This window comes from Ambystoma mexicanum, chromosome 1p (assembly GCF_040938575.1).
Source record: "Ambystoma mexicanum isolate Mex_15411 chromosome 1p, UKY_AmexF1_1, whole genome shotgun sequence".
Taxonomy (NCBI): domain Eukaryota; kingdom Metazoa; phylum Chordata; class Amphibia; order Caudata; family Ambystomatidae; genus Ambystoma; species Ambystoma mexicanum.
Window position 1 is genome coordinate 1143629766 of NC_090921.1, and position 27460 is coordinate 1143657225.

Consider the following 27460-nt stretch of genomic DNA (forward strand, 5'->3'; position numbering starts at 1 on the left):
TCTACTGACTACTTTCCTTTCGTTACTTTTGCAATCTGCTCTTTAAAGTGAAGAGTTTTATATTTTTGAACTATGAAAAGCAAAAGCATTTGCACTGTCAATGCTTGTGTTGCTTTAGCCCCTGGAGATGGTGATTTTTCAGCCAGGGAGGATGCTCCCTTGTAGGTGATGCACGCTATCTTGTAGAGGATGCAGGCCTGGAAGAGAAGCCATGCATTTCATTGACTGCATGCTTGGTGGAGGCATAGGGCTGTGCAGCTTTGATGAGGTGGCATTTGACATGCAGGGGGGGGACTAGGTTGGGCATTGGCGCTGTGCAGGTCGCCATTGCTGATGAATCTAGGTGGTCTAGCACTGTCAGAAAGCTTGCAGGTAGAAACGATTAATCTTCAATGCACTTAATCAACCTGAAATGTAGGTACAGTCGGATGTGCTAACAGTAAGGATGAAATCCCTCTACACGGCATTACGTTTTAGGTAAGTGTGTCCTCAGCAGTTTAGGCAATGCTATATACATGGCCTGCAGAACTCTACTCAAACGCACAGATGGGGCCCCGTGAAATGGAAGCAATACACAGAACTGTGCAAAATAGTCTAGAATGGACACACTACTCCAGAAGAGCTGCCATAACTTTGCAACATACTCTTGGTGTGTCTTTCAGAATGGCACACAATCTTGCAGATAAGCCTTCCAGAGCGGGGCAAAATGCACTAGATGGGGCCTCACCAGGATACAGTGGCAGCACAGCTGGCTGTCTTCATGTGACATGGGGAAAAATGTGAAGGAACTGGCGAAGGGGGTGCTGGCCCAGAGACGTCTTTATGGGAGGGCAAAAGGGGCACTTGCCCCGGGTCTCCACCTTGTAGTGGGGCACACAAGTCTGCCTGAGCTGAAAAAGTGAGTTTCCTTTGTTCAACAAACTTAGATAGCACACGTTAGGATATTTGATGGCATATGCTGAGGGTTTTACCTATTGCCTCTCATGTTGACAAGTACATTCTGCTCTAATCAATTCATCCTGTAATGCTTTCTGTGTTCACCTTGGTATGCATAGTTTGTGCATTCACCACGGCTCATTTTGATTTCTGCGAGGCAGCATATCACGCTGTGGGTTGTGAAGGTGACGAGGGGGTGTGTGATCAAATATTCTGGATCCATTCATTCATTCGGTTTGGTAGAGGGGGCCCCCAAAGAGGTCTGTGCCCCAGGCCCCAAAAGTGCTAAAGAGGGCCCTGGGTGCTGCTGGTTCATTCAAGCTATGTGATGTGTGTTTATGGCAAGAGCCTACATGGTCAGGATTGATCTGTGCCTGAGGAATTTGCAGAGGTGGGAAGACAGGAAAAGGAGAATACATGAATGACGTTCACAGTCTCCCATATGAGATAAAAAGAGACATTGGATTTCACCACTGTTAGTATGATGGTATCAGGCCAGGCTGTTTTCACCATTTTACTATCTTGTATTTCCAGACAGAGGACTTTGTTAACCCGTGACAAATAAATCGTCGTTTGAAGATGAACCTTCATCTCAAGATAGCAACTTTGGTGACCTTCTGCCTCAGCGTTCTCTTTATCCTCATCTGCCTGTCATCCAACAACTGGATCATAGCCGAGAGCAGATATGACTTGGAGCGAGTGGGCCTCTGGAAGGCATGCACCGCAAGAGGCTGCCTAGCTGTGACGGGAGGAGGTAAGGGGACATTTGTTTTTCTTCCACTTCCATATGGGGTATCATTTTGCTCAACTATAACTATCTGTCTTCTCCATTTGCTGGATCTTGCTTCAGCAAAGTGGCAAACTATCTGTGTATGTTGGGAGGGATTCAGAGGAATAGAGCACTGTGTCTTGCCAAAAATAATGCTTTGTAAATCGATGTTCACCAACATGCATTGGGGCGGGTGAGACTGGAATTACATGACTGCATATCTCTCTCTTGAACTACAGGGTTATGCAACCTGTGGCTATCCAGATGTTTTGGACTACAAGTTTCATGATTCCTCACCAGTGACTGCGCTGGCTAGAGTTGATGGGAGTTGTAGTCCAAAACATCTGGAGAGCAAAGATTGCAGACCTCTGGACTACGAAAACAGAGGGGAAGGCAGAAGCCACCCTGCTCTCCCACTGCCACCTATTTCCCCTCTTTGGGGCTTAGACCGTGCCGCCTGCTTCTTTACCTCCATTCCTTTGAGAACTTGGCCTAGGAGGTGGGTGGGGCAAGAACAGTACTCCAGTGCTCGCTAGTAAACCTGCCCCACCTTTGCCACACCTGGCTCTCTGATGCCTCTGCCAAAGGCAAAAAGGCCAAGGATACTCAGAAATCTTGCAATGTTGAGTGCCAAAGCATGCGAATGCAATAACAAGCAAGTTTGTGGGTGCCTTGACTTTTGATGGCAATACCTGGAAAAGATGTAAGCACCTGGGCTTTTGAAGGCAAGTCATAGCAATGGTTGGGTACCTGCGCTTATGATGACAAACATAGTACCCGAGAATTTGATCTGTTTTTCAAAAGTTCTAGAAGGAAAAACACATAAACAATATGGTAAGGCTGAGTAGTGAGTCCCTCGTAAAGAAATTGCTTTACAACATGGATCTTCTGGCAGCGTTATTGCTTTGAAGGAAGTAGTGTAAGGACCAATCCAAAGACATGCGTACTGTGTCAAAAAAGCTTTGAGAAAGCCAATGGCTACGCCTTCTTTTTATTGTGAAAGGGTTTTTATGTTTTGCTTATGAGGAATTTTAGAATAGACTGAGGTTGTATCTATTTTCATGTTATGTCAGGCATAGGATTATATCGCTCTTCATGCCAGAGTTCAGCCATTAAGCATGGGGCCTGGTATCGAACCTGTTGCCCCTGAGCTGTGATTGGTTATCAATTTTTAAATTAAAAAAATAAATGTGGTCCCCTGCATGATAGAGACATGCAAAACCTCATAGAGGGTTCAAAATGGATCAAGTATAGATGCAATCACTGGTAAAAAAAATAAATAACACTCACTCGTTTTATAGTGGTCTTAATTGGAGATGAACTATAGATGCACAATTTTTGCATGAGCAGCAATCAGAAAGTAGCACCCTCGTAGCCCTACATGTTGTTGGTTGGGACACCTTTAATTGAGCAAAGTAAGTTCCACTAAGTACAAAGATAGTATGTAGAGTGCATCCTAGAGTGAAGAAATAAGGGGTGCAGGATGGAAAATATGGAATATAAACAAGGCTGGTACAGAAAACAGGTATATTGCAGATCCATTATAATAGAACGTGTACTTTACGAAAGAGAGCTAGGATCTAGAACTGAGTTCTGTTGGAGATACAGTTTAGTTGCTGGCTAGTCTTGGTCTATTGTCCCTAATGCCTTCACAGGAAGTAGATGCTCAGGTGCTAAAAAAAATGGCAGCTGGACCTAAAGAAAAAAGCATCAGGAAAGTAGGTGCTCTGGTTCAGGTTTCGAAACTGGACTTGTCCTCAAATTAACATGTCAGGACGTTAAGGATTGGGTCTAGAATTTGGACAAAAGGGGTCTTGGTTCCCTCAAACGAGTGTTGAATTAATTGCAAAAGGGTTAACAAAGTTGAGTTCCTCGTTCACAGGGAACCAAAGCGTTATTATTGTATGAAGATTCAAAAAGTTGGGGTGGGATCTTACTCAACGGAAGAGAAGCTGAAGAGGTTATTGGCCAAGAAGTAATATGCCAGAAGAGGAAGAAGATAAGGGTACAAAAGGGCAGGGAGGTGACTGAGAAAAACCAATTCCAATAAGATAATTAGGGCCGGTACATAGGTCGGCACTTTATTGCTGTTTATCACTTTGTTATGCAGAGACACTGTTTCACAGGTAGGTTGCAAATTATGCAAATACATGGCATGCATACACATAATTACAGTGGTTACCTGGAGCAAACATTATTAAATATACAGGTAAGTGAGGGGATAATGAGTCGAAGCGGGGAAGGGCAGGTAAGTTCCTAACAAAAGTAAGAATAGAGTTAAGGACAAACATGGGAGGTGGAGGGATAGAAGAAAAGGAGCATGTTTATTATGTGGGCACTCAATCTTATGCTATGTATCGTGTATGTATCATGCAATAACAATGCAACAAAAATTGTATATAGTTTGATATCTGTAAGTACCAGGTGAACAACGGAGGATGGTTGGAGAACGCGTCTCTCATGATAGCTACATTGGAGTCTTGTTAGAGTTACCTGGTGTATCAGAGAAGTAATGGGCTGTGAAGGTCACCAAGTTCCAGCAGCATTGGGGGGAGGACCTAAATGTGTGGTATCATGGGTTACAGGAACATTTTGGAATCCTGGGGCATAGGACTCAATGAGGACCAGGAAAAGAGAAGCATAAATGGGAAGGCTTGCCCTTGCAAGGCTTTACTAAGTGATAACTCACGGTTGCAAACAATTGATGGAAGAATTACTGCTGTAAGAAAAACTTGCTGATGCAAGATAAGCTTGGGGGTGGGGGTGAATCGTTCCCGTTACCAGTAAAAAAGTTGAATGGTTAGAAAATATGAAATTTGTATTCTGCTCGGAGAGAATCAGTATTCCTTTTGGGAATGTCAGATGCAAGTTCGGTGTAGCTCTTGAAGCTGGCCAATCAAATGTGGATCTCCTGTAAGCTTACTCTTACAAATAAAGCAGTTGCAGAACATTTATTGTCCACTTAGATGGTTTCAGCTGTCAATGCGGGGGGTGGGAGAACTGAGAAAAGAGGGGGTTTGGGTGACAGGAGGGACATGGTAACTTATAGGTTTGAGAGTGGCTGAGGTTGGGGTGTCACCACTAAGATTTTCTCAGTGGGAAGACCCAACGTGGAGGTCAGGCAGAGGCAGAACGACCAAAAATCCTGTGCCAGCACCGGAGGTTAGACAGTGAGATCAGTGCAGGAAGTTGAAGAAAAGTTAAAAAGGTGGAGCTCTGAGGTTTAGGCCGAAGTTAGGAACCCGGCAAGGGGGAGGCACATAAAGAAACACAGAGGCCCAATCATTGGTAATGCTGCAGTGGTGAGTTTTGTCTTCTCAGAACACTGATCCAGAGACATGAATGTTACAGCCATGCACTGGCTGTGGCTAAGGCACTGCTGTAGTCCCATCCTCGTCGCAGTCGCAAACAACCAGTCTCTGTTGTGTTTTTTTGTACTTGAAAGTGACTAATTTGTATTTTCTAAGTATCCCTTATCTTTCCTTTAATTTCCTGCCAGGCTATGCCAAAGCTTTCCTGATCCTGTCCTTCATATTTGGCCTCCTGTGGATTGTGCCTGTGGCTGCGGTGGTGTACCTTCACTCCCAGGGTCCCATTGGCGTTCTCAACTCCGTCTCATGGACCATCGTCTTTATAGGTATGGTGTGGAAGGGAAGATTGCCATGATTCACGCCAGCAGGAGACTGGACAACTGCATTAGAAAAATAAGGGAAGGTCCACCAATGAGAGTTATACTGAAGACCAGTAGGGGTAGGATGGAGTCAGATGCATGGCAACACTGTCTAACTCTCTCCTTTTACCACTAACCAGCTCTATCTTCCAGAAATGGCAGCATCCACAATGTCATTTGAGAGAGTCCCATGCAGTGCTGTTGTTTTCTTTCTGTTTGGGACTTGTAGTCTTGGATTTATGATGATAAAAGCAGAAGCGTTGGTTTGTTTTCTTAACGTGCTGATGTTCACACCTACCTTGCTTGCAAATCTAGTATCGGGCTCGAGGCAGGCATAGGCTGGTGAAGTACAGAAGCAGATCTGAGAACTGATGGAGCAATTGGAAAGCTCTAGGCTCCCTTTGACAGGTCCAGTATTGGATAAAAGAAATGAGCCTGAAGGAACACGTTTTAGAGGTCTTCGAAAAGCTTTGCAAGGTCCTGAACACATTGGGGCGCTGCCCAATTAAAGCTACGACCATAACCCGATCTTTAATACCTAACTAAGCTTTTATGTCTCTCTACAGCTCTGTCGCATTAACTCTCTAAATCCCTCTCTGCCTCTTTCTTTTTAAAACGCTCCCTAAAACCATCAACAACTAAGCCTCTATGTCTAACACATTTTCTAACTGCCTCCCTCTTCTAACCTTCTCCATAACCCTCACCCTTTGCAAAGTTGGGAACTAGTTGTCTCATATCACCTTACAGCTCTTTTCATGCAGAATATCTCAGACTGGTGCTCAAGTACCAAGATACCCATATCTCTCTTCATCTTGGTCTCTGCCAACTCCTCCAACCTGGCAAAGGAAACCCTCTTCACTGCTAAGCACATTCCAATTTGACAAGGATATTACGGTGTTTTATGACGTATGCCTCAGTGTCACTGCGTGGAGCTTTGGAACCCACTGTTTCTGGAACACCATGGAGTGAGACCGTTAAGCTTAGTTCAAGAGGGTACTGTTAGCCGGTGCTCTGGGTGTCTTCTGTTACAATAAACCTTCTTCCTCCATATACTTACCTATGTCTCCTGGCCATTTCTACTATGAAAATTGGCGTCGTGGAGCTGCCAAGAGAATCCGCAAACAGAGCAGCGGTAAGAGGAAGATCCCTGTAAAGCAGGTGTGCCCCGCCTGTACCCGGTCCGTGAGTCCTGGTAGAGCAGCCACGTGGAGGTAGTGGTGCTGCCCCCCCTGAATTTTGGCCCCTGTGCAAGCTCTCCTCTGAAGTCAGACTGAGCACGAGCCAGCAGGAGCATCTGCAAGTTAGAGGAAGGGACCTCTGAACATCCCTTAACGCAGAAACCATATTGTTTACTATCTCCAAGGCAACAAACACTTGGGAAGCACGAAGATCCCTTTACCTCTCAGAGGGCCAGAGGATGTGTTGCTTAACCATTGGCGTCAGTTCAGAAGCACTGAGAACACTGCACAAGCACAGCACTCCCCATAGAAATAAAGACTACGAAAATTGAATGATAAAACAAGAAATTACACTCTGAGAGATTACAGAAGAGTACAGCGCAGCCTACAAATAACCGTCTGAGACACTGCTAAAGAGTGGAGTGCATCCCATTAAGAAAGAATTCCTGGAGGAAATTGGAGGACCCAGCAGCCTCCTCACCATCACAGATGCAGCGGATGAAGATCCAATATGCATTCTATCACTAAACACATCCAGGAAGAAGGGACCTTGGGAGAAAGTAGAAGTGGACAGGAGACCACTGGAATTGATGGTGGATACCGGTTCACCCTACACCATGGTAGATGTCCTCATGTATCAAAATGAATTGGCTGGATCCTGTGCAAGTTGAAACCTTCCCACGAAAGAGCCACAGTATACGGTCAGAGTCCTATTGAGATATTAGGTTTCAAGTGGGTGCATCTCAAGTTTGGAGACAGAGACACTTTTTGTAAGCTGTATGTTGCCCAGAAGCGATCATCTGTCATGGGTTGGGATGAGCAGGCTGTTTTGTGACTCAAAATACACCCAGAAGAAGACAAACCAATCCTATGTGTCACAGGCCAAGAATTTTCTTCCAAGGAAGGGTTGATGGAGCTGTTTCCCCAAGTGTTCAACAATGACATTGGGAAGCTTAGGGTATTCAGACACCATATTGTGCTAAAAAAAGGGAGCAAAAGCAGTTGTACATAAGGTGAGGAACATCCCCATTGTCACCAAGGCTGCATTACAGGAAGAACTTACAAAATTGTGCAAACAGGATATTATAGAGCGAGATAGAATCGTTGTAATGGCTTTCCCCCATTGTGATTGTCCAGAAAGGGGATGGCTTGCTTTGCATGTGTGTCGATCTCAGAGACCTCAACGCCAATATTTGGGTAGATCGACACCCTCTCCTAAACATCCCAAACATCACACCAGCAAAGTTCTTTACAACATTAGATTTGTCATCGGCGTATCATCAGGTGGTTTTAGACGATGACTCCAAACACTTAACATCCTTCGTCACACCACTGGGAGTGTTCAGATATAAATGTATGCCTTTCAGGTTGGCATCAGCTGCTGCAGTCTTCCAGAGACTGATGCAGCAACGGTCTGGTGGTCTTGAGGGAGTTTACTACTCCAGGATGACATCCTGATAGCGTCGCACACAGAGGAAGAGCACGATGCAAAACTCTTAGGGGTGTTACAAGTGATCAAGGACAAGGGGCTCACTTTAAAAATTGCAAAATGTAAAATCACAAAGTTAAAGAGGTGACTTACCTAGGTCATGTGAGCAACAGTGAAGGGATCAGACCAAGGAGAGAACGTGTGGAAACAATAACAAACATGCATAATCCTACGAATAAAGATCAACATAGGGCCTTTCTGGGGCTAGCAGAATATTACTACAAATTCGTCCCCAATTTCGCAAATGAAACCAAACATATGAGAGAACCTATGAAGAAATGTATCCGATTTGAATGGACAGATTCCTGCCAGAAGGAATGAGAAGAAAAAAGGACGGATGTCAGTAAGGCACCGACACTCGCAATGTTCAGTACCACAGCCATTAGCATAATCACAGTGGATGCCAGCAATGCAGGTTTGGGAGGTGTTCTGGAACAAATACAGGAAGGGAGGGAAGTGACCATTTGCTTCGCCTCTCGAGTATTGAAACAAGCACAGCTGAATTATTCTACCATAGAGAAGGAAGCTGTGGGTGTGAAATGGGCTTTAGAGCATTTCAGAACTCTTATCTGGGGTCTACCTGTGATAATTAAAATAGACCACAAGCCACTCATTTACATTATGAACTCCAAAAGCCCTCACTGGGCATCTCTGAGGATTCGTAGGTGAATGCTGGAGATTATGAAATACAAAGACAGAGTAGTGTATACTTCTTGGAAGGGAAATGTTGTTGCTGACTCTTTCTCCAGGCTACCATGGGCAAAGAATATGGACCAGAGAGTGTCAGGCGAGGTGGAAGAGAAGATCATTGCACACATTTTACCCAGAATCCCAAACGAAGAATGGGCCAAAGAATCAGCAGAGGATCCTGAACAGTGCTTACTTGGGAGAGCTGTTCGTGAAGGGTGGAATACTGTGGAAAAATCTCTTCCTGAGTTTGACCAAGTTGGTAATGAGATATCGGAGAATGCAGAAAGTGTGTTGAGAGGAGACCGAATAATTCCCCCAAAATCCTTGAGAAACAGAATTCTTAATTTGGCTCATTTAGGAAGAGATTTTACGAAGAGATGGCTGAGGGAAACCTACTGGTGGCCTGGGATGTTGAGAGAGGCTGAATCAAGATGAGTCAAGCTTGCGCTGTAAGTGACAAGTCCAAATAAGTAAATGTAGCGCCTTATCTACCTGTGCAAGTTCTTGAGTCAGTGTGGAAGAAATTAGCGATGGACATAACTGGTCCTTTTGAAAGTTTGGAAAGTTACAAGGTCTAGATAGTGGTTCTCATGGACTACACATCTAAATGTTTGGAATTGTACGCGATGGAAGGAAATGTGACTGCTATGAAGATTGTGCACTTTTTGAAGACAGTGTTCAGTAGAGAAGGTGACCCAAAAGAAATAGTAACGGATAATGTTGCGCAATTCATCGCCGATATCATGCAGAGGGTTCTGAAAGACTGTGGAATTGAACATATATCCACGTCATTATGCCATCCAATGGCAAACGGCCTTGTAGAATGCATGAATGGCTTCATGAAAGGGAGGATTCAGTTGGTGGTGGCAAATTCATTATGCTGGAGAGATACTCTGAAAGAGTCATGGGCCTCATTACGAGGTTGGAGGTAGCCATGCCCTTAATAAAGACATGGCTACCCCCAAACTCAGGTCCGTCTCCAGGTCCCGCGAAAGGGAAATAACTGATCCATTCTGACCTTTGCGGGCCCAGTAATTCCACTTGCACGGGACCCAGAGCCGGTACTTCCCCATTCTCATTTGAGCCCTCTCTAGGGCTCAATGGGAATGAGGAGGATGGTAGCAGCAGTACTGTTCATAATGGTACCGTTGCTACCATCCTGTTCTGCTTGCCGGTGCCGCTCTGCAAGCATGGTCTGACCAGCAAACATCGGAAATGGAGCCTTTTGTTATGATGAGGGGCAGAGTGCCTTGCAACCAATTGAGTCCCTCCTGGTTATCAGAGAAAAACATCAAGTCATTGAACATGGATGAGATCCTCGAAAGGGTATAGAGAAAAACAGAGAAAATATGAAGAATATTTTGATCGTGTCGAAGCCACCCTGAATGTAATGTTGAAGGAAGGTGACTGGGTCAGGGTGCGAGAACATTGGAAGGTATTGAAAGGTCAATCCAAATTCAGAGACCACAGAGGATTGAGAGAGTGGAAAGAACGTCTGTGGTTCTTGATGATGGGAAAGTCTGGTCTTTTGATAATTTTGTGCAAACCTCTGCTATCACCCCTTGTGCTGCAGTGCCACATGAAGGAGACATCACACAATTCCTGAGGCCAGAGGAGCAAGCTGTTCCTTCTGAGCTGCCTGCCAGGAGAAGGTGATCTTGCCCAACTTCAACAGTGACTTTGTATATTATTGAACTCTATCTTTTCTACATTACACATTTATTTTTCTTCGTTCTCTTTCTTTCTCCCTGTTTTCCTCTTTCTCTCCTTTTCTTCCTCTGTCCTGTTGTGTTTTGTTTCTTTCCTTTTTATTGCTGATGGAGGGAGATGTTATGGTGTTTCATGACGTATGCCTCGTTGTCACTCCGTGGAGCTTTGGAGCCCACAGGTTCTGGAACGCCACAGAGTGAGACCGTTAAGCTTAGTTCAAGAGGGTACTGTTGCCCGGTGTCTTCTGTTACAATAAACCTTCTTCCTCCAAATTCTTACCTATGTCTCCTGGCCATCTCTACTACGACAAAGGCCAGCTCCTTTCCAGACAGAACTGCCACCTACCCCTATCTCACTGAGATAAAATCCCACTGGCTTCCCATTCCGATAGAGTATGCATTTCGCTCCTTCTCTTGCTCTCTATGTAACTCCTGTTCTCTAACTCTGTCTCTATAATGCCAAATAAATAAATCCACTATCTCTATAACAACCCCCTCTCTCTTACCGTGTCCTATCCTACTATTCTGACCTTCTACTATGTTTCAACACTTTATATGCATCTCTCTCTTGACCCAAGTTCTCTAGCCCCCTTTCTGTAACCCTCCCACCGATCCCCCTTACTTCATCCACGCATAGCCCTAAATGAGGCTATGAAGAAATTTGATTATATGGCAGAACCTCATAATGTGGCAACAGTGTAATCTCAGAATACACGTGTTATGGAATCTCAGAGTGTGGCTGCATGTGAATCTCAAAAAGGGGCTGTTTGGTAATTTCTCCATGTTTTGCCATAGTTTCAGAAACTAGACCAATGGGAATCTTACAATGTGGCTGCAAAGGCATCTCAGAATGTGGGTGCTCTGAAATCTCAGAACGTGTCTGCATGAGAATCTTGAAAGACAGCTGGGAATCTGATAGTGTGACTCCCTGTACATCACAAAATGTGCTAACACATACTTCTCAGGATGTGGATTCATGGGAACCTACGAATGTGGCTGTTTCAGAAAACGAGTGTGAGGCTGCATGGGCATCTCACAGTGTGATTGCATTGGGGCTTAATAGTGTTGCTGCATGGGAATCCCAGAATGTGGTTGCGTCTGAATTTCAGCATGCATACATTTCAGATTGTGAATGCATGGGAATCACACAGTGGCTGCTTAGGAATCTCAGTACATTGCTATCTCTCTTCTTACATGATCAGCATTTCTATTTCATTTAGGTATTGGGGGGGGTTTTCATCACTTTCTTTGTTTGGGCTAGTATAATCCACCAAGCTCTCAGTATCTCATGATCTCTCTTAATCTAACTCATACTTACACAATTAAGTCAGGCATTATTTGTGCCAGATCAGTAGCCAATGATGATCCTAGGTGTAGAGTCATCTACAGCAACAGCAACACACAAGAAAGAAGCAAAATAAATGCTCTCAACTCTGTCGGCCAATACCTCAATGTACATTCGGGTTCAAACAATTTCTTCCGGAAGCATGTAAAGATCAATTTTCTCATTCTTGGTACATTTTCAAAATTCCAGTAATGAGGCACTCCCACGCAGTGTTTTGTTTGAAAGAAATGACACATTTCATCAGGTGTACATTTTTGGCAGCGGAATCACTTTCTAAAAGCAAGTGGTACATCTTCTATCCCTGGCGTCCCTAGCATCACCCGCATTTTCGAGTTTTGATGTCCCTCCCAAGTCACATGCACAATGGCACTGAATGATTTATCATAAACAGATTCCTGTCTTCTTGGAAACTATTAATCTTCTAAGGATGGCTAAGGAGTGACAAGGATAGTACTAAAAGCACTGTATCCCTCTTAACGTAGGCCCTCATCCCAGGAGGGGTGGACCTGGGCACAGCAGTGGAAAAAGGCATTAATCACCATCTTCCACAAGGGCACTGTTCTATTGTGGGCAGGTAGGATTCGATGCACAATGTGGAAAGTCAATGAATGCTAAATCAACTGGATTATAGGTGCAGGAAATCCAAAACCAGTCAGTGGGGATCAGTATTCTGATCCATGCAGAGCGGACTGATATTTCAAGGGATGGGGAACAGGTATCCCCCTTGCAACCCTGCAACTGTGACCCCTTCATTCGGCGAATCATCAGTATGGGGGTAAACCAGCAGTGCCCCCACACATGCGATAGCAGTCAGAGTCTTTCATCCAGACGCTGAGACCTCTGAGGACTGGGCCTATTCATGTCATAACATGATTGTTCACACAAGAACAAATGGCTTTCAAAAATGTCGGTGACGTCACAACTAGAAAGTGATGCCGTACATTTATTTTACCCAGTGAGGCTTTTACTTAATCAGCAATACCCACAGGGGTATTCTAGATTATATGGTAATGTCCCTGGGCCCAAATTAGAGTCCCAAGCAAATCAAGGCTCTTAACGCCAACCCTCAGTGCTCTTAGAGGGGTGATCCAGCCCATCACTATGGGTGTTATTGCTATTAGCACCCCCGAAGTCGCTGAGGTGTGCAAACATTTTGAAATGGAGAAATGCCTAGTTGGCTTCATGGAAATAGAAGATGGGGCTCAGAGCCGGCTGCTCTTATATTTCCATGGCATGTCATGTTTTGAACTTATGAGGATGTGAGGAATGGGATGAAGATGAGAGCCACTGGGTTGGAAATGCGTGCGGAAGGTGTCTGGGGCAATGGCGAAAACACAGAGGGATGAAGGAGCAAGGGGATAAGGATTCCGTGGGAGTGAGGAGCAAAGACAGCACTGAAATGTAGAACAGGCAGAGCAGCAGAGCGGCATGGAGATAGCAGCTGGCCGGCATCAGAGGAAGCTCAAGGGGGTGGCGGGGGCAATCTGCCGGCTATATCAGAATTTCGGAGCAGTACCAACTTGTATTGCATGCAGATTGTCCAATGGTAGCCCAGCCTAAATATTTATAAGATTATTATTGAGATTTATAGATCCCGTCCAAGTGGGCCATTGGCTTTATAGGCCTAAGCACAGTTAGTGCATTCAGTAAGGTTTAGGGGCCCATAACGTCTAGTAAGGCCTGAGGGTGAGACTATAAAGCTATCATACCCTAAAGGGTCTAAAGGGTAGATGCACGTTTCCTTTATAGGCCTGGATAACAGGTGGATTGACATTCTCTACTTCCTTGGGGTAATGCCCACTCCGCATTGGCCTCTAAATCTGCCCAGACAGTTGTGGGAATTTGGCTGCTGGTACGTAGGTAAGGCCTGTTTACAGTTCAACAATCTGCCTGACTGGGTGCAGGGATTCGCTTTGGGTGAGCACTATGCAACCGATAGCCATATAATGTAGCATTTTGTTAAATCTCAGATCCCGCAGATTGTCCAATGAGAATGCCAAATGAACATACCCTGGGTTAAAATATGCATTTATGCCTGATAGAAATGTCAGTTGGTCTCGCTTAAGCAGTGTGCATGTCGAGGACATTTGGTCGAAAGACATTTGGTCGAAAACCAAATGGTCGAATTTTTTTTTAAATTTATATATATATTTTTTAGGTTTTCGTTTAGGGAAAAAAAGGGTTTTTTAGAAAAAAAGGGGGCTGGGGGGGACCCCCCCCCAAAAAAAGAAAAAAAAAGGAAAAATAAAAAAAAAAAAAATCGACCATTTGGTTTTCGACCAAATGGTTTTGACCAATTGTCCTGTCGACCATTTTTTTTCGACCAAATGTCTGGTAACCGCTATTGAACACTGATAGAGACTTTGTTCAGAATGAGAAAAATGATTCCCCTATACGTTTAAGAAACTATTAATACAGGTTAGAGAATATACAATTGTATTATGGAAATATAATCAAATGAAACCAATTGCCATGTTTCTTTGAAATTGTCTGATATCAGGAGTGGAAAAATTGCAACCAGAATTGTCATTACAATTTGAGACGCCATGTTTTGTTTTCAGAATTGTATTATTTTAAATATCTGTGTGCCACTGTCCCCAGTCAAAAGGTCGGTTCATACAAACTTAAACTAGAATGGATGAATGCTGCTCTGCTGTCAGAAGCCCTTGAGATGATATGATATCTTATTTATAACGTGCGTAATAACTAGAGGTTTCTAAGCGGGGACCCGGGATCAAAAATGTGTTGCTCTGTGTCGTCTTGCTTCCAAGGCGAGCACGTTGCCCCTGAGCGATCCTCCCAAGACAATGCAGGATAGTGCTGTATATATTGGAATTTCTTGTTCTGGTATTTTCAGAATGTTGACGCTTAGGATCCTTTTTATGTTGACCAAAGCCATGCAGTGAGTGTATGTCTGGGGCATGAGAACATATTACTATGGTACACCTGACAAATGATTTTAACATTTTTGCAGCTGTATTGCAAACAATCGGCATGATCCATGGGACCGTCATTTTCAGAATTTATACCGGCTTCCTTTGGTTTTCCGGGTCTTTCGGATTGGGATGGACTGCTGTCATACTGTCGATAACTTCTGGTAAGTCTCTATTTGAACACTCCTTGTTGATTGACTGGGTGTAGAATGTGTCATAACTCTTCACGGCACGCTTGTTCTTTTGCCAGGTTTTAGAATCATTCTGCTGTGATATTTTTCCCACCAAAGAAAAAGTCAGTCAGCAGAATTCCAAAGAGGAATCTAGTCGATAACAGACGAATTCTTATCTTTGGGCCTCATTAAGAAACACTGCCAAACTCAGACGCCTTTACTCCATGTGATCAGTCATGAATTAGAGTCAAGCAGACCCTTAAATCCCTCATTTTGTAGTCACGTGGGGAGCAGTAATTACCAGGTGGATTTTGCATGTTTCAGTTTGAAACTCTTAATTCGGAGGTGCAGTAAAAGTGGCAGTAATCATGTTAACACCGATTTTTTACGGCACCGTCACCCTCTTAATGAGACCCTTAACGTTTTCTTGCAATGAATACTTAAGCCGTAGCATTCAGAGGGGGCTGAAATTCTTCAACATTAGGTACCCCGAAGCACAAGTTAACGTCCTGAACGAAGGAGCACGTTAGGCACCGAATGCCTGAGAATTCCAGTTTCCACTGTGGGAATCAGGGCTGCCCTGAAAAAAAAGGAAGTGCCACAGCATAGTTGAGGCGGTGTTAAAGGTGCTGTCGCACACAGCATAAACTCAATGGCCCTCCTTACGAGTCTGCCGCTAACCCGCTGGTGCTACCAGCAGGTTACCGGCAGACTTGCCTGACCGTTTTCACCGCCTGATATCCCGGTATTACTGGGATATTGCGGGCGGTGGAGCAACGGTAAGTTCCCATTCCTACACAGGAATGGGAACCCTGAAGCACTGGCACCATTAGTAACAGTGGCAGTGCTTCAGTGAAAAATTTGCCGGTAGGGGCCAGAACTCCGAGCAGGTCAAGCCTGCCGGTAGTTCACAGCCCTACCGGCAGACTTGTAGTTTGCCGGTCCGGAAAAGGTGCCGGTAACTGTTGTTACCAGCAGCTTTTTCCAGACCGGCAAACTTGTAATGATGGCCAAAGAGTAGACGGAGGAAAAAGTAAGGTGGAATCATGGGGCAGATGAAATGCGTCTTTGGGGGAGGAGGAGAGGCCCAGGAGAGCCAGGTAATAGTGAACTGAATTTGCTCAGAATCCATGATCCTGATTGGCCGAGACAAGCTCAACTTTTGCTCCACTATCCTAAGATAAATATCAATTAAAGCTGCTCGGAAAAATGTGAGAATCCTGCATACCTTCTCCTAAACTGATTTTCAGATAATTTGTCACAGTACTATAGGCAGCACATTCCAGATATTAGAGATTCAGCCCTTGGCAAAGGCTTTTGCCAAGTAAATTTGATTAGCCTGTGCAGGCACCAAATTGCTATTGTTTCCTAAAGAGAAAAAGAGCATCTTTAAAACCCAAATATGGACACAGGTAATCACACGAGTTGGCAAAGCCAATAGTCTTGGCTTTTGCAGTTGTTGATTGCATGTTACATTTGTGAGTATATATATATGTGTTGGCCACATAAAGAATGGTCCCAGCTAAAACAACGTGCACGCTGAAGGGCCAGTCACCACATCATTATTATTAGCTGAGCTGTTAGATAACATTTTAAATTGGAAGCTGAGGCACGAAGACCTCCTCTTTCACAGCCTGCTATGAAGGCACACACTCTGTACCACCAAGCATGGCAAGACCAATAATGTTAAAACATACCCTCAAGTCCCAAATACCCAGGGGTGTAAAATAACAGGGCCAAAAAAGTATGATTGTGCCACTCTAAATTAGAATACAAACATGCATATTATTTGAGACACATGTGTATGAATTCATGTACTTGGTGATAACTATAGTTTTATTTATTTATTTATTTATTTTATTACATTTGGATACACGGCCAAACCCTTGGGTATCACGGCGTAAGTTACATATATCTTCGTGAGCAAGTTGAGGTTACATGCATCTTTGTTTTAGGAAACATATCTTAGTTATCATGACAGGGTTGCATACATTTTAGTACAGAAGTATAGCATGTATATGATCTAATAAATGCCATAACAGTGTTCTAGTTTTACTAGAATTTGCCGTCTGGGGTAGGAGGTACATGAGAGAATATTAGTACCTGTTGAACAACCAGGTTTTGAGTTGTTTTTTGAACTTGGGTAGCAATGTTTCATTGGATAGGTGTGGTGGGAGAGAGTTCCAGATGCGGGGGGCTGCGATGGTGAAGCTAGAATTACCTGTTCTTGTGGCGGTAAAGCGGGGAATGTGCAGTTGGGTATTAGCGTTGGATCTAAGGGATCTCAATATGGTTTTGCGTGCAATGCAATTGTTGCGGTGGGTAGGGGCCGTGTCTGACAGGCATTTGTGCGTGATGGTGAGTGTTTTATGGAGGATTCTGGCCTGTACTGGGAGCCAGGGTGCCTCTCTTCTGTGTTGTGAGATGTGTTCTCTTCTTTTGATACCCAGCTCTGCTCTGAGAGCTTTGTTTTGTAGGAGCTGGAGTTTGGTTAAGTTAGATTTAGAGGTGCTCTAGCAAGTGTCAAGCAATTGCTAAGAGATAGGAGAGGCCTGCTGAGTGTGATGAGTTTAACGGTGTAGGCTGTTGAGGTTGAGGAGGCGAGGGCGCTAACATGGTTGTTCATGGTGAGATTTGAATCGAGGTATACACCCAGAGTTTGGACTTTATGGGAGATGTTTATGCGAGTGCCGTCAATCATTATGGAAGTGTAGTCTGGGTGGAGTTTGCCGAGTTTGTTGGGGGAGCCAACTATAAGGATCTTAGTTTTGTCTCCATTGAGGCAAAGGCTGTTGTAAGCCTTTGCCTCAATGGAGAGTAAATTGTGTTAATAGTGGCCATGTCTTGGTCCAGGTTGCCTTTGATGGGGATGAGGATCCGTGTGTCATCCGCAAAGTTTGTGTAGATTACTCCCATGGCGTTTAATGCTGCGAAGAGTAACTTGGTGTAGGTGTTGTATAGGGTGGGGGAGAGGCAGGATCCTTGTGGTACACCTAGTGGTACAGGTATGGGATCTGCTGCAACCTCTCCTATGGATACTCTTGAAGTGCGGTCAGATAGGAAGGATTTTATCCATGTGGTGGCCTTGTGGGAGAAATGAAAGTTGGTGGATAGAGTTTGGCAGAGTTTGTCCTGGTCGACCTAGTCGAAGGCCGCAGATAGGTCTAGGAGTAGGAGGATACATAGTTTGCCGGAGTCCCTAATGGCATCCATCTAGTTTTTGAGGTTTAGAAGGGCTGTCTCTACTGTGGTTGGGGCGGAAGCCTGATTGTCTTTCCCCTAGCAAGTGATTCTGTTCAAGGTGTCGTTGTACTTGGGTGTAAGCTATTTTGTCAATGATTTTTAAAAGGAAAGGTTCTGTTGTATTGTATTGTATTGTATTGTATTGTAGTGTATTGTATTGTATTGTATTGTATTGTATTGTATGTTGTTATGGGCCTATAGTTGGTAGGGACTGTGGGGTCTAGGGAAGGTTTTTTCAGTAGTGGTGTGACCCAGGCTGTTTTAATGGAGGCTGGTATTTCGCTGGAAGTGAAGGATTCATTCACAAAGTGGGTGATGGTGGGAGCTAATATGGTGGCACATTCTTTGACTACCTTCACTGGGGTGCTGTCACCTTTGCAGTTCGAAGGCTTGAGGGATGGTATTGTTTTAAGGACTTGTTCAGGGGTGACTTGTGTAAAGTGGAATTCCGGTACATTAGGGCTGATGGATGTAGTCGAGGGGTGGGGGGCGTGGTGGTAAGATCTAGTAGGTTTTTTTGGGCGGCTATTTTGTTTTGGAGAGTGGTCACCTTCAAGGATAAGGCATCCTGAATAGTGGTGCACCAAGCTTTACTTGGCGCTATGGTGTTGGAGGGTAGTATGGGCGTTTCTAGTTCTTTGATAATAATAAATAATTCTTTGGTGTTGGAGGCTGCGGCTGCTATACGATCATTAAGTGACTCAGTTGTGTGGGAAAGTACACTGGATTTGTAGACTTTGGTGGTGTCCGGTCAAAGGATCGAATTTAAAGGATCGACGGGTCAAAGGATCGACACAAAAGGTTCGACGGGTCAAAGGATCACATTTTTTTTTTAATTATATATTTTTTGGGGGTTTTCATTTAGGGAAAAAAAGTGGTTTTTACCCCAAAAAAAAAGTGAAAAAAAAAGAAAAAAGAAATTCGATCCTTTGACCCGTCGATCCTTTTGTGTCAATCCTTTGACCCGCCGATCCTTTTTTGTCGATCCTATGACTGGGAACCGACTTTGGTTAGTTTTTATAGTTTGGTTTGTAAGTCGGGTGAGTTGTTTTTTCTAATTAGGTGATCTAAAGCTCTTTTTTCTCTTCTGAGTTCTATGAGTTCATTATTAAACCAAGGGGCACTGCGTTTAATTTTGGGAACTTTGGCTTTGAGCTGTGCTACTTCATCAACCGCCGATTTTAAGCATTGGTGATAGTGTTTAGCAATGTTGTCTGGGGTGGTATAGGCCTGGGGTTTGGAGTTAAGTAGTTTGTTAAGTAATGGGTATAGATTTTCCAAGGTGAGTTTACGCATATTTCTGCCTTGTATAGGTGGTAGGTTGCAACTTGCGGATTTGTGGTCAGTATCTATCTTTATTGTGAATTTAATTAAGCAGTGGTCAGTCCAATGTAATTAGAGGATGTCTAGTATGCTTACTGTGGTATTGAGAGTGAGTATCCAGTATAGGATTCTTCCTTTGGAGTGGGTGGGGGGGGTTGACTAGTTGAGAGAGTTGCATTTCCTGGAATGCCTTTTTGCAGGCCGCCGCTTTGCTATCTGCAGGATCATCAAAGCCTAGGTTGAAGTCTCCTAGGACAATGTATTTAGTTTTGGGTTTCAGTAGTGGGGTGATAAGAAGAGGTAGATCTAACTCTGGCTTGCTTGGGGCGCTAGGTGTTCAGTAAACTATTAGGAAGTTGATGGTTTCTTGTGGGTTGACTGCTAGTTTGAGGGAGAGAATTTCATAGCCGCTAAGTGTTTCTAGTTTACATTCCCTGAAAGGTAATGTGGTTTTATGGATGATGGCTACTCCATCACCTATGGTGTCAGTGCAGTCAGCTCTAAGGAGGGTTTAGTCGGTTGGGAGTGCTAATGTGATCTGAGGGCCTGATGCAGCATGCAGCCAGGTTTCAGTGAGTGCCAGGAAGTCTAATTCGAGCTCTAGTATGGAGTCATGAATTTCAATTGCATGTGCTCCGAGGGATCTTACATTTAGTAGGGCTTCTAGTAGTGGTTGTCTTGTGTTGGTGTTGATGGAAGGTTGGGTGTGGTGGACTTGTGGGCTCGTTATTTGGTAGTTTTGCATGGAAGTGTTTTCCAGGGTTTTGTGTGTTGTGGGTGTCATGGCGGTGGTGGGAGTGTGAGGCGGGTGCAGGTTGCTGATGGGGATATGCTGGAGATGGGTGCATCCTGAGAGTCTGGAATTACGATTATATATGGTGGTGGAGCGTGGTGTTTGGTTGATAGTGTGTGTGGTTCTTGATGTTAGACGTATGCGTCGGGTGTGACCTAGGATGGGTCGGGTTTTGTTTGGGGTTTGGTGTGTAGTTGGGAAAGCTGGCTGTTTGGGGAGGAAGGGTGTGGGGCAGGCAGGGGGTGATGTCTAGGGCATGGGAGCCAGGCCAGGCCTGTCTTGTAAGGTATGTAAGTGCCTTGGGTGCAGGTTATGTTGGGAGTGAGGGTGTGTGTTTGGAGGCTCTAGCTGTTGGTAGCAAGTTTGGGGTTGAAGGTGTTGGTGGGCATGATTTGGAGGGAGGTGCTTCTGATGAGTAATGGGATGAGCAGGCTGAGGATGGAGAGGATGGTGTAGCACCGGGCTGTGCCTTTCCTCAGTGTGTGACTATCTTGTTTGAGTGGTGGTTTGAGGGTCTGGGGGTAATGGTTACCTGTGGGTGGTGCTGCGTGGTGTTGCATTTGGGTAGGTGTGGTGTGGGGATACGGGTGGTGATGTATCTGAGTGGCCCTGCACAATGGGGTGTTCATATATGGCGGGCTAGTGTGAGTACACAGTGCTGTGTTGTCTAGGTGTAAGCTCAAGATTGGTGGCGCAGGTCTAATAGGTGGGGGTCACTTTAAATACTTTGGGAATATTTCAAGTATATTCGACAGGCGGCGCTAATAGAAAACACCACTTGTAGTAGCAATGATTCAAACATGAAAGGAGGTGGCAGCATTAAATGCAATGTGAAGCAACATCAATAGTAAAGCGATTATGCACGCAATTGGTAATAAACCGATTCTAGCATGAAAGGAGGTGGCAGCATTAAACGCAATGTGCGGCAGCATCAATAGTAACAGAGCGATTATGCACACAAATGGTAAAAGCAATGAATCAAGCAAGAAAGGAGGTGGACAAATTAATTAACAACACTAATGATTTCAGTGCAATTATGCGGACATTTAGAGGTAGAGTTGAACAAAGGGTGAGGATGATAATGTTGTGATGTACCGATACCCAGCATTGGTTTACAAGTACTTCCATGCAAACAGGGCATCAATATGTAAATGTTGCTACTTTTAATTTTATAATCCAATATCATGAATGCCCAGTTGAAATTGCAAATATAACACAAACAAATCCACATACAGGTATGCAGGACAGGTGGCTGTTGTTTCAGCATAACAGAGGGACATTCTCATACATTACATAACATTGTATGCCTTCAGTGTCTAGACCCTGACACATTCTACATGCAGCCTTTTCTTCTTTCTCAGCCTTCTCGTGTCATGTAAAACCTGACAGGTGCTGACAGGTGCCACGCTACTTGTGAGAGGAAGGGAAAGAGGGAGAAAGAGATAGTCAGCAAGAGAGGAAGTGAGACAGAGAGATAGTGCCCACTCTTTTATTAAGCTATCAATTAAATGATGCCTCTCAACCATAAAACTGACACCAGACCTGTCAGTAATGAAACTAGATGGGTCTGTACGAAGAGTGAAAGGGCAGACGAATGAGCAGGAGGGCCAATTGAGGGGACAAAGTCTGAGATAATTGGCGGGAGTTTGATGCTCTGCTGACAGGATCATGTGAGCAGAGTGCCACCTTAATGGAATTGTTATCTCTAATGTCCAAAATATCAGATTCTGTCACTATTGTGGTTGGCAAACGGAAACAAAGTGATCAGGTGGCCCTGTTCAATTCAGATTGTTCGAGAGCTAAATCCAAGTTACTAATCACGTTGATGAACCCTTTTGTTTCGAAAAGTGATATTGTTCGTGACTGGCCGTCCTTTTATAAAGACCACTGATAACAGGAAAAAAGAGATTGAATGTGCCACTTGAGATGACTGGGTCCTGGTATCTGTTGGGAATGATTCCAAACCTTTTGGGGAAATTGTCAACAATGGGCCATTTTATAAATATAAGCCTAAGGGCATGGACACTATGGTCTCGGACCAGGCTTGGTTGGCTAATTTCTCCACTCTGCATAGTGCTGGTTCTAGTGGATTTGTACCTGAAGGGACGTGCATGGCCTACCCTCCCCGAATGATGCGGGAAGCTGCAGAAGAGAAGATTGTACTTACTGTTGGTGAAATTCCCACAGCTATAAAGTGTCAGACTAGAAATAGGATGCAGGGCCCAGATAATGTACCATATGATCTTTTTTTGTTTGAGTCTGATTTTCCGGCCGCAATTTTGGCTTTGGGTTTAATGCAGTTTGCGCTGGGGACACAATTTGGTGTCCTGGTTTTGTGCTATTATCCAACCAATCTATAAGAAAGGGTTAAGGGCCCTACCCACCTCGTACAGGTCTATATCCCTTCTTGATTCTCGTTTCAAAATCATTGGGTGGGTCATTTTAGCAAGATTGGAAGCCTGGGTGGTTGACAATAATATTATTTCCCCTATCCAGGGGTTTGAGCTTGCCTTCATGGATCTGAGCACAGCGTTTGATAAAGTCAATCGTAATAAGTTATGACGTGTGCTGGGATCCATGAACTGCCCACATGCCCAATCTCTTGACTAGATTGCACCACTCAACCAAGGCTTGTGTGAGGAGTGGGGCAAATGGGCCTTCAACCTCATGTACAGCAATCCAGAAAGAATTGATGCATGTGACATATTGCTGATCACAGAACTCTGGGCACTGAAGGTGGAAGGCTTATGTTTTTATGAACGGCCCACACAAGCTTTGGCACACTTAGAGAATAAAACATTCTTCTATAATGGAAAGCAAAAAAGGACAATGGTGTTAGTGACAAACATCAGCATCTGCTTCAAAGAAGATGTCAAGTGTGCAGACTTACAGCAATCTGAATCCTAAAAGAATAAGTTGTATATCGAGGTGCAATGATCCCCATTTTACCCAAAACAACACAGCAGGTCACCTTAAAAGAAATTGAGACAAGGTAGCCATATCCTCGTAAACTAGAAAAGGTATCTGCGGAACAGACACCCATTTGTCACCTGATCAGACTTGAAACTGAGCAATATAATCACATGCCCCACCGTAACCTGCAGCTAAGGAAACTGTAAACACCCAACTGTATCAGTGGTGAGTGTAAACCTCACTTAAATCACAAACCCATTACAATTCTTGTGAATATGCAACTAATACCTTGTTCTGAGATTTGTACAACTCTGTAAACTCTGACCATACACGCCTCAGACAGCTATAGAAATCTTGCTCGCTAAAACACTCCAATAGCGCACATCTCTCAAACCAACTCTCAAACCCGCCCGCTATCGCAAACACCTGACAGGTCCAACACTGGATGTCTCCCATCTGGCAACAATTTGCTTCTGGTGTACACAACAAAATACATCTACAAACCACACCTGCACAGAGACCAGTTACTCCTGGTTCTACACACCTCAACAGCAGAGCACAGTGCCTGTCTTTTCTGGCTTTCTCCCCCAACCAACCCACTCCACTTTCCCATTCAGAACCAAAGCAGCATCTGGAGACCATAAAAAGGGCAGCGGTACACAGTATAAATCAACATAACATAACTTCAGTAAAAATGATACCATTACTGTCAATTTAGAGAGATGTCGAGCATGTGCCCTATGTCCTTCCTCTGCCCCCATCGAGAGATATTTTAATAAGGAAAATGTTGGACCAACTACAGAAGTGGCAGTGCAAAATTTGGTTATATAAGGTACAAATAATTGAGTGGAAAAATCTTCTTCACAGGCCACCATTGGTTTTCTTCAGAATTAAGCATCAACTAACTGTGTATAGACTTGTCCCCGGCTTCTCAAGCTAAACCGAGCACTCCTCTGCTGTTTCATCATCAACTGAAGATTTCCGGACCTCCTGCATGTTTGAATGAGACAAATGAGCAAGTATTATTCGAGACCCCTGGCACATATTTCTAATAAGTCAGATGTTCCTCTTCAAATATGATCAAGCTAAGTTTTTCAATAGGCCAAAAGAACATAGAATGCACTGGGCTTCATTACAATTTTGGCTGTATTTTGGGGTAAATCTGCTGAAATACTGCCAAATGGAATTACAGTTACTGCCACCATGTTCCATGGTTTTACCATGAGATTACAAGTGGTGGAAGGCTGTGTAAATCCCCATTTTGTGGAGTCCATAGGACTCGATTGGGGACCTTTAGAGGATTTAACACTGGTGGAAATACTGAGGGGTAAATCCACCAATTCATTAGAGAAAAAGTAGAAGATTTGTCTCCAGAAACAATGGAACTACTGGGAATTTTTTCCAGCACTGCCAATCTCATAATGAGGCCCTTTTGATTATTTATGACTTGCATCACAGACAACACCACAATGCTGTCCCGAAATGGGTCAACCCCTACTGTCACGTCTATCACAATTGGGAAAAAACTACAAAATGTTACATTCCAAAACAAACAGGACCTATCAAAGGCTGCAGACAGGCCATGAATGCATCAATGTGTTCCAAATATCACATCAAAACTAGTACTGCCAGCTTTATCCGTAAACAATCTGATTCACCTGGGCTTAACCAGATTGTGGTCATATTAAAAGTAGACAAGAACTTTAGCCGCTTGGTAAAATCGATGTCAACCTCACGAGAGAAAATGTTCCTGTGAGGTGTCGCGCGCAAAGCGAACATAGCTATCACATGAGATCCATTCATCTGACCTATCAAAACTGACAGGTATGTTCAGTTTTATGGTTCAGAGGCAACATTTAATTGGTAGCTTAATAAGAGAGCAGGCAAATGTGATGATGTTTACATTTATACATTGGGATGATAATATTTAATCCTCTGTACTATCCGACAAATATACACGCTTAATCTCACATTGTTATGAAATCCTTCTGTTAGGCCTCTGACTATTCGGTACTTTAGAAGTGATGAACACGTAACTCAATTGAAAATGTTATTGTAATGTTGTATCAAGTATTCAATCACCACGTGAAAAATTGTGTCCACTTGTAGGCTATCCCGATTATGCTCAGCCCCCTCTCTCTGCAGCAAAGACTTTCCACCAGCAAGATGTACCGGGGTCTGTTTCTAATTGATTACTTTTTGCAAGCATATCATAGAATTGACTTGTAGAGATGTGGCCATTAATGCTTTTCTCATACAGTATGAACAGATTGATATCTCCCTCTTCGATATGTATGATTTATGCTTTGGCGAGACAGCTTCTGGTTTGAAAATATATATATATATATTTTAAGAAAACAGCATGATAACCCATATTGTTAAAGCAATTCCTTGAATGAGCATATTACTTTGCCACAACACAGTTGACTCATTAAATGTGCCAATATTTAGCCACTTTGCATTTTGCAGGTAATCATCCCTTGCTGACCAAGAACCTTTGTATGTTTAGGGAGAATACATAACCACTGTTAGTAATATCACCCCAGTACAGTCAAAAACTCTAAAGATCTATACGGTGGGGTTTCCACTAGGACAGTCTTTTGATATCATAGGTATTGCCCATAGATTCCAGAAACTCTCAGAGTATTTGAATGCAGTTTGGGGGTAATGCATTAATAAAAAAAAAGCATGCATGCAAGCTATTAATTAGTTTTACCCAAATATATAATCAGAGATTTGGAAGTGCAAGTCCCCTTCAGCATACTCCTGCAAAAGTGTAATTTCATCTTGCTGTGTTGTAGTTTGCTCCCTTTTGAAATCCCCCAACTATGGAGTTGAAAGCCTTTAACTGGGACTGGACTAGGTATATCAGCTGTACTCTAAAATGTACACAAATCTAGATAATGCTGTGATCTGATTATGCCTACTTTACCCAGCAGGAGCATTATCTGCAGAGTGCTGTTTTATGATCAACAACATTGGTTATCCAGAAAGGCTTGATCACTACAAATTGCCCCATCTTTGGGAAAAGGTTCTGAATAGAGCACAATAGTGTTGGGGCAGGAGACAGCCATGTTTACTACCTTGATGCATGGAAATATCTTGTGATGAACTGTATCCCATCACCACCGTTACTTTAGCCTCTCATATAACATTATACCCGGGGTCAAAATTACTCTGGGATGTTAATTTGTCATCTAAGTGCCCATTGTAGTTCCAGCTTGCCCACTTGGATGTCTCTTTACCATCTATAATTATAAGACCAGCTGGGGTACTCCTGGTTACTTATTACAGAACACAGAAGGTTTCTGTGTACATTTGTGTGTTGCGCCAGAATCAACCTATATTGTCTTTCCTGAATCAAATTATCTATGCATTTTGTTAATGATTTGGCCAGCATAAGTCAATATTATTTCTATTTGTATTTATTTGAAGAGCGATATTAATGTTGATCAAAAAAGACTTGCAGCGACACAATTTTACAGATGCTAGAGGCGCTACCCAGAAGAATCCCTGCAAAATATTAAAACAATGAGAACAGGCAGTGAGACAATTATTTGGGTATGAACAAAGTTGGACATAGGCCATGAGCAAAACAAAACAATACAACTATAAGAAACAGGTGGCTTACAAAGATAACATTAACCTTGAGGGCAATAAATTAAAACTGTAGATGAGTACTGTACAAATATAAAGAAGTGCATTATTACATTATTATGCTGCACTGGAGGGAGTGGTGAGGTAAAGTGAGGAGGATGGGGGAGAGGGCAAGGGGAGCTCACCCTTTTGCACGTTTGTGAAATGATCGCCAAAAGAGATCCACAGAGAGGGTGGCTTTCACTGTAATGAGCAGCAGTTTCAAATGGAGTAGGGCGAGTACGAGAGAAAGCGGAATCGTGGGGGGTATGAGTCAGTTAGTTTGATTGCAGAGGAGGAGTGAAGGGACAGACATAGCAAATAGACAGATACCATCAGACAAGTATTGAGGAGCAATACCATTGATAACTTTGTAGAATAGGAGAGGGAACTTGAAAAGGGAACGGTTGTCCATGGAAAGCTAATCAGCTTTGTGTTGGTAGGTTAAGGTCTGGGAGGATCTGTGTAGGTTGTAGAGAGTGTGGGTAGCAAAGTTCAGTACTTTTTATAGAGGGAGGAAGGAGTGTAATGGATTTTAGGATGGAATGAGGAACATCAATGTGGATTTATATTTTCTTGGGAAAAATGATTGTGCACCAAAAGTATCAGTATGAATGAGCCCTACCAACCACTCTGATGGCTTTAATAAGTCGTGGAACC

The 27460-nt window shown here is 43.6% G+C and overlaps 1 protein-coding gene across 2 annotated transcripts in view; it reads left to right on the forward strand.

The window, feature by feature from the left end:
- LOC138449947 (p53 apoptosis effector related to PMP-22-like) overlaps window positions 1-27460 on the forward strand; it is a 129531-nt gene that overhangs the window by 87499 nt on the left and 14572 nt on the right. For both annotated transcript variants that reach the window (XM_069604804.1, XM_069604805.1), the window contains 3 exons: window positions 1471-1690; window positions 5205-5342; window positions 14761-14883. In XM_069604804.1, the coding sequence (XP_069460905.1) occupies window positions 1516-1690; window positions 5205-5342; window positions 14761-14883 (436 nt within the window). In that variant the 5' untranslated portion in view covers window positions 1471-1515. The remainder of the gene's footprint in view (window positions 1-1470; window positions 1691-5204; window positions 5343-14760; window positions 14884-27460) is intronic.